The sequence below is a fragment of the Rhyacophila brunnea genome, unplaced genomic scaffold (genome assembly GCF_057557595.1).
Source record: "Rhyacophila brunnea isolate RB1 unplaced genomic scaffold, BYU_Rbru_1.0 scaffold_14, whole genome shotgun sequence".
Classification (NCBI taxonomy): domain Eukaryota; kingdom Metazoa; phylum Arthropoda; class Insecta; order Trichoptera; family Rhyacophilidae; genus Rhyacophila; species Rhyacophila brunnea.
Genome location: NW_028232796.1, coordinates 39,466,222 through 39,474,659, shown reverse-complemented (window position 1 = coordinate 39,474,659; position 8,438 = coordinate 39,466,222). Strand labels below are relative to the sequence as shown.

Genomic DNA, 8,438 nt, shown 5'->3' with positions numbered 1-8,438 from the left:
TCCTACCCGAGACTGGCTTTGAACGGGAGATGATCTTCTAGCCATTCTTCAAGATAGGCTTGCTTCCCATTCAAGGCTCGAAATGGACCGGAGCGCCGTTTCGGTTCATAAAATCCCCAAAATTATCGCTCCGTCTCGTGGAAAAAATGATTTGACCGTCTATACTAGATATAACATTGTAGGTATCTACCTAAAGCCGCGTTGACACGGTCCAAGTACGATCCAAGTACACTTGGATCGAGTGCCATCCAAGTGACAGCTTCGTACTAATTATTCCTATCCAAGCTAACTTGGATGAGTAGGACGCGGTCCAAGTAGCTTGGATAGGAATAATTAGTATGAAGATGTCTCATACGAGTACACTTGGATGGCACTCGGTCCAAGTGCACTTGGATCGTACTTGGACGTGTCAACGCGGCTTAAGGACCTCGTGTACAGCACGAACGAACAGTTTTGAAGATGTCTTACAATCGTATAGGTATTTAACTTTACGACGATTTACTCAAATTTATACCGGTGCACATGCATTCGTTCAATTCTCATCAGTTTAATTGTATTATTCCTTAGCATTTAAAATGTATAACACTACCTGTATAAATGCTTTGTATTACTAACTATTACTAACAATGACATAGGTAGGTAGTTGCTAAATAAATAATAATATGTTATAACTAACAAAAATTAGTTCGTAGGTATTCTATTTTCATCGAATAACAATGACACAATATTACAATCAATGTCAAGTAAATCGTATGGTTACATAAGTTAATGTTAATGTAATGGTTATTATGATCCGCCTGCCGCCCACAAACTTAACAGCCCGAGAACACTGCATGCGGCCCACGTTGTCTAGATACAACCCTGCCTTGGACATCACATCACTACACAACACTAATCATTCATAAACAATTTATTAATCAATTTGAAAAATAATTAAGTAGGTGCCCGACTTAAAAAAAGCAAAACTAATAAAATGAGAATGCATTTAAATTGAAAATGAGTTGACGTGAATCTGTGACGTCCTAGCATACTACATATTAATAATTATAGGTATTATATTAAGTTAAAAATAAATTTTATTATTTTTTCAGAAGCTATGTAGCCAAATCATGCATTTTATTATGATGTAGGTAGGTATCTAATTATTGTAGGAGAGGAATTTTAAGTTAATTGCACATACCTAGGTTTAACGCAATTATTGTACCTAAACAATTTTTCATATTTTGTAAAACAATCAGAAGCGTTCATTGCTCGGCATATTAGTTTTAGCTAGGTTCCGGCTGGTTGGTGTGCAGTTGCAGACAATGAGGTTTTATATCGCTAAGGCGTAAGTCAGCCCAAACCAGGGAACACAGAATGGGAACTGAAATATCCAATGGGTGTGGATTAACAGGTGACTGATCTTGAGTATGGAAGAATATGGGATAAATTTAAACACGGATCATGAATACGTTATTATAAGCTTGTTCTTCAGTCTGACAGTTTATGCACTGGTGCTCATTCAATATTGGTGTAATTGAAGGTTGTAACACACAATTGCACGTCTATAATGTGTGGTTCATTTTCGTAGGACGCTCACATTCAAAACGCTGCTTTAAAATGTAGTGTATTGGGGTATAGCCTATCTGAATTCTATTTTTATTAATCTGTTCTGTAGCCCAAACCACGAAACTAAACGTGACCCTGTACTATTTTGACAGTAAAAAATTCTAAACTGATTTTTGTGGCAGTGCACGAGGCTCATTTGGGTGTTGGTTCGTTACTTTTTTAAATGACACTAACACGATTCCAAAGTGAGTCGCAATGCCAGAAGAATCTGTCCTTTCTCTACCTATATCCTAGGTAATTACTCGTATTATAATTCATCTGTCACCTCTCGTATAGGTACTAGATATATATGTTCCATAAATATCAATCATTATTAACACATATAGTCGATTCAACCCCTGGAAGGGCCTGTGGGAATTGATTGGGGCTCCCTATGTCAGTTAATTAAATTGATTGTCTCCGGGGCCGGGGCCCCAACCAATTAAAATAGCATTGTAGCCTCTTTAGCTATTTATGTATCGTTAATTTAATGCAGTCCTCTCTATCAAAGATTAGATACCTACCTACCCACATCTGATAAGAAAGCAATTCATTTTTGATTTACAGTTATACATTACCAATAGATTGTCTTCTATACGGAAAAGATGCGTAAATGCACTAAGTTTTGATTCGTATTAGTATAATTTTCGCGCTAGAACTGAAACATTACCGTCTGGAACTATTCCAAGAAACGTACGTTTGCAGTAAGAATGTAATAATAATTTATCTGAAGAATAATCAGATATATAAATAATGATTAGGGCTGCTAAATTTATTCGGATCTGTTTTCTTTAACTGTTATAAAGAATACCTATGTAAATTAAAAAATATTATTTTTCATTTGTGACAGCGTAAAGAAAATACAATTTATTTGAAATTTGAAAGTGGCGCCATCAAAGTTGCCACAACTAAAGATATACTTTGAGATTTAAATACAATATTATTTTTGGTGTTATTGTTTTTGGTTTGGTTTAACATTATACTTCATTAATTAATAATTGTCTTTCAATATTTTTGTGGATTATTTATCACTTAGTGATTAAAGTTTACATAATATACACTGCATGTTACAGATCTACTAACTTATCTAGAGAATGAGATGGGGGAGCCACTGTCGAAAACTATCCAATCAAGACTCGTAACTGGCAAAATCTAATGTTCGAATAACGTTTTTCAATATGGCGTCTTAAGGTAGTACGTAGTTCTATTTTTGGCCATTCTACATATAAGCTTGTAGGTCTGTACTGAATTTCATATTTAACAAGCGAGAGACATAATACTGTATGTTTTATATATTATATTTTAAAATTACGTGTTATTATTTTTTATTTAGGTCCGTGAATGCTGGACGTCGTACTAAGTTGGTTAATAATTATTTAAAAAAGGATTGTATTTTTTAAATATGACATGGTGTTGGCAACCCTAGAGTTTTAGCCGTGGCCGCCATACCTGTTATTCCTGTTAAATGTTATTTGCTTATGTCGTTTGTCGACTACGGCAGGTTACCAAGTTCGTTCTGAATCGCCGTGTCAGCGTCTAATTTATATTAATCGCACCAAAATGAAGACAAAACACTCCAAGCGGAATCACAATGAAGTCTCCGACGATTTCCTGAAGGAAGATTGGCCAGAACCGGCCAAGTCTTCAGACTTCGAGTCCTCTGACGCTTCGAGCGAGAAGGTCTCGAAGAAGTCCAAAAAACGCAAGAAGAAGCGCGATTCCAGCTCCGATTCCGACTCTGACCAGAGCGAAAAGGAGTCGCACAAGAAAAAAAAGCACAAAAAGAAGAAGAAAAAGCATTCCAAGAAGAAGCGGCACGTAAGTTCCGACGACAGTGATAGTGATTCTGATAACGATCTCAGTTCAGAAATAAGTGAGGACAGTCCGCCGCCTGCGAAACGAAAACACAAACATAAGCACAAGCATTCTAGCAAACGCAGACCAGAAAACGACAAAATCTACGCAGGTTAGTAATTCAATATTAAATTGATAAAGTAAGTAATGTTAGCTATAATAAACGTCATGTATAATATTGTGTCTATGCTAGTGGGATCTAGATAATGCATTGTGAGTTGATTTGTGGTACATAATATTTTCATGAGTGTCGTTAATTAACATCTTTAAATTCAGTTTGGAACTGCTGAATGATTGTCACAATAAAACTGTGACAAGGCTTCACATTTTTTTCATGCCATCAGGTCGATATTTAATTAATCATCTACCCCGATCAGTTTGGTGGAGCTGCACTAGTACCAATCACAGAGGTTCTTAAGCCACGAATTGCGCCATCATCCTTTGCTACAATTACCTTAATCTTTCTATAAATAATGAATTGGGTATGCTGTAGTTTTGACGTCTCATAATGTAGCCAAGATAATATAGTGAACTTCTCAGTCCTTTTCATACATTTGGTGGCATTTACATGTGTCACCCTCAATCCGAGAAATTTTGAAGATATGTGTATATCTCTTCGTGATATTTTATAGTTTAGCGTTCTTATGTGTAAGTCATAGAAAATAAGATTTGGGAGAACATAACGGCAAATCATACGCAGTCTTAGGTCTAGCTTGGGACCTTAATTCTCATAAGAAACATAGGTAATTGTGCCGCAGAGGTAGCCATGAGCTTTTATATTTTTTTTTACGAAAACAGTTTATTCCATGTGGACAATTATAATAGATACCTTTTTTTGTCGGCGCATCACCTTTTCAATCCAAAAATCGTTCATTGAAAATTTGAAATTTTCATACATTTTGATCACTGCCATCTTTAGATTAATAAAGCCTGAGCATAACTTTTTGCGCAAGTAACGAGTGGTCCACTTTTCAGCTGTCAAAATCAGATCCCAGATTGCTTGACATATTGGTTTGCCCTTTCTCGTTTCAAATTGAATTATAAAAAACTATCAGTTTTATTTATAAATAATATAGGTACATTCATGTTATTCATCAGCTGTCAAAGTCAGACTAGTCCTTCACACAAAAACCGGTGTTAATATCGATTTCCAAGAAATATGTAGCATTGATCTATGCATTACATTTGTAGAATATGTATTAATGCTAATGTATTATTTATCATTTAACTCATCTATAAGTGAACACGAGAGATGCGTCAGTACGAGCACTCTAAAGACAATGACAGGTCATCCATGGGGCGGAAAGGTAGGACCAGTCGTGAATGTGTCGGCTTTCTCTTCAGTCGGCAATGATTTTGATACACCATTATCACAAACTAAGATTATATGAGGTAATATTAAGTTGAGGTAGGTTAGGTTAGGTTAGATACATCATCACACCATGCTAAGATTATATTAGGTTGGGGTAGGTTTGGTTTGGTCTAAAAAGAAAGTTATAAAGTCTCATGCGGGCATCTGCAGCATATTTACCCTTGAGGCTCGTCCGTTTCTCATTGATTCATGCCTCTATATTAGATTATGTGTTAAATTGGTTTGATATCACTTTACCCACTAAATACCGGCAGGTATTAATATGGTGGTACTTGGCCACAATTTCTATGAAATAATAAAACCTTATAAACATATCTTTTTTTTGGGATAATCATAAACACTATTGTATTTCGGGTGAGTATTTCGCCATGATTCTAACAGATGGCTGTGTGACTGTAAATTACAGCTTCTATAGACACTAATTTTCTATGGCTGATCTTGCGCGCACTGTATTGTAGAGTGCGTAATGCACGCTTGTTGCATATATCTTGTTAAGGCTGTACATCAGTTCGGGCACGGTCTAAAAAGATCGTGGCTAGGCGATGCGCGGATTGCGGGGCGCGGGTGCAAATGACGCATGCCAAACGAAATATAATTTGTCATATAAATCAACATACGTCCATTTTATGTTCTGTTTATTGTTCTATTAGTAACAATAATAATATATTCATTGACATTTTTCTTTTTAAAGTAAATGGGTAACGTTTTTAGTCATCTTTACACGATTTAAGAATTAATATGCCTGTAAGCATCACGAAACAAAGTGACGTGTTTCCAACATGACGTTCTCTCTCAGAATGCGAGCGAGTCCAAAATTTTGTCGCGCCTATAGTTGAAAATTATTTGCCGTTTCACTGATGTATCACCTTAAAAACTTTGTGTTTGATGTCACATTTTTAGATATCGTTCATAATTTCCTTTTTTTTAGGTTTATTTTTAAAACATACAAGTTGTTGACCTTATTAATTTTTTAATAATTGGCTTTTGCAATACTTACATACTGCAAATTTGTTGTTGAAATACAGGCAAAATTTGAACCAACAATAAAAAAATCTGTTTGTCAATGAAAAATCAATGAATAGAGAATTATCTTTTTTGCAACAATATTCCAATGAAATATAGCTCATTTTTAAACCCCCAGTTAATAACAAAAAATACTGTATTTTTTTCATAACTTTGATGTGATATTGTATCTTCCGTATAAACAAATCAGATTAGCGTTAAAGTTCGATAGTTTTAAGGGGAATAAGTAAGTCATTGTCGGAGCGGTGCCGAGCAAGAGAAAGTGATGCAATAGGCTTGTTGTAAGTAAAGTTAAGAATATAAACCGTAACAATAATCAAATCCGCCCTGTGTAATTCGTGTGCACTAGAAGAGAACACAATATATTTGCGTATTAAAGGTTATATTGTTCACTATAATAAACAGAATTTTCATTAAGTATGCACAACTAAAATAATACTTAATAATATGTAATAGGTATCATTAAAGTTCTAACTTATCATAAGTGTGATTTATTAGTTTGATGTTAGATTTATTTAAATTTGGAGAGTAAATTCAAATATATGCAATGCAATTAAGTAAATGCTCAAATAATATTCTAGATTGATAAAAAAAATTAATTCAGTTCTTCAAAGGTATTTCCCCTTACAACACTTTAAAAACAGGGTGATAAAATTTGTGTTGGAAAAATCATTAAAAATAATTCTCTATATTCCTACATATATCCACCAGTGTGAAAAATTTTACTGGGTCACGACCATTGCAAGTTTGGGAAACGCTGGTCTTTTTACAAAAAAATGTGCCTCATTGGTAAAATAAGATGCTGCCTTAAGGCCCTGCTAACGACCGCTTTAAACTGTTACTAAAACTACACCCGACTCGAACTGAATGTTAACCGAACTGACACCTGGTCATTAATCATCATTTCCGTCTTTGTGTTTTTGATGACTGTTTTGAGGAGGAAACATATCTACAGACAGATCAGTTCGGTTGCCTCGCAGCCAAAAAAGAAACAAGCGTGACCATTTGCTTTCGGGTCATTTTTTTTATATTATAAATCAACAATTTAGTATGTGATCACTTTGTATATTAAACCACTCACGAAATTATTTTTAATTAGCATATCACATATGGCTTTCTGAGAAAACTCAGAGTAAGGGGCTGCATAGAAAAATAACATGGAAGCATGGGGCGGATATAGAAGATATTTGTTACGTAGTTTATTAAGACTGTTCAACAAACAATTACATACTGATGTGAAAGTTTGAAATCCTGTTTCAAAATAGTCTCCATGGAATTACATAAACTTCTTCCAACAGTCTCGCCATTGTTAGAAGCATTTCTGGAATTTGTCTTTCGAAATGGAGTACAGTTTGCTTCGTCGCCAGTTTCAGCTTGTGTGTTTACAAAGTCAGGGTCACAATTTGGGAAGTTCAGCAAGTCTTGTTGGTCTTGCTTCTGTTCCATCATTAGCAGCTTAGGCATAAATTTCGTAGACACTTTCCGCAAGCCTAAATCCTCGCTCAAAATAGAATGTACTGAACTAGTGCTTATTCACACATCGTCCGCTAGTTCTCGGCCAAGCATGATGCAAAACACTGCTCAAGCGGTTCCATCAATTAATCTGACGGGTGCTGGGTGCATTCCCCAAATCACAGGCTGATTGCCAGTGACTGACACTCTCTGTAGGCAAGAAAAAATTCATATACCCATGTGCGTGGATACTCTCCAATAAATACGACATATTGTGCTTTAATTGTTTCAAACAATACGATTTATATATTTGTTAACTTAAATGGGACAATTCCTATTGTTTCAATCTCACTACCATTTCTCTATATTTGTTGTAAATTGTGTTGTAGCAATCTTTAAAGCTGTTGTAAATATCTGAACACGTTGATGACAGCTCGTTAATATTCACAAAATATTGTATTGAACGGTATCAGTTTGATATGTGTGAATTAAAAATACTTTCATATTATATTAAGTCACAAATATAAATTATGTGAGGTCGCTGTAAGGCCCTCCCACGGCGCAACTGAAATCTGGTGATACTGGTTGGTGATGGTACTCATAAACTGACAAATGTGATGATTCGCACACGGCGCTACTGAAACCACTTGAAATAATAATCACATAACCTCAAACTGTCAAACTGGACCATCAGCTGTTTTGTACAAAAACCCTGCCGCGTTTACTTGAATAAAATTAGGTTATTTCAATTTTGCTTGTCTTGTGCTTTTGACGTCTTGGGTTGTAAATGGTTTTTATAGCATGACACTTGTTCGCAGTGCTACCAATTTTGGTAAGAAAATATGATTTTTCACCGAATCTAATGATGTTGGTACCACTGTTTTACGGTGACTGGAAACTTGAGAGACCGCGCGACTAGCATGTCGCATCTCATCGCGACCGTTTTGATGCCGAGAGATTCCAGTCTCGCCGTCAGCGAGCGGCCATTGAAATACATTAGCTAGATACTGGCTGGAATTTTAGTTTCAGTTCCGACGGACATAAGTTGCGCCGTGGGAGGATGGCCTAAGAGTTATGTAGGGTTGAAACATTGTGGCGTCGTGGATGAGTATTTTTAATCTTTAATCAATAATATTTTTTGAAAGAATCT

General features: G+C 35.5%; 1 protein-coding gene across 1 annotated transcript in view; it reads left to right on the top strand.

Moving 5' to 3' along the window:
* Positions 1-3,081: 3,081 nt before the first annotated feature.
* The window catches only part of LOC147075969 (uncharacterized), a 30,359-nt gene continuing 25,002 nt past the window's right edge, over positions 3,082-8,438 (top strand). Inside the window, exon 1 of the mRNA XM_085942301.1 lies at positions 3,082-3,553. Coding sequence (XP_085798427.1) covers positions 3,148-3,553 — 406 coding nt within the window. The 5' untranslated portion in view covers positions 3,082-3,147. The remainder of the gene's footprint in view (positions 3,554-8,438) is intronic.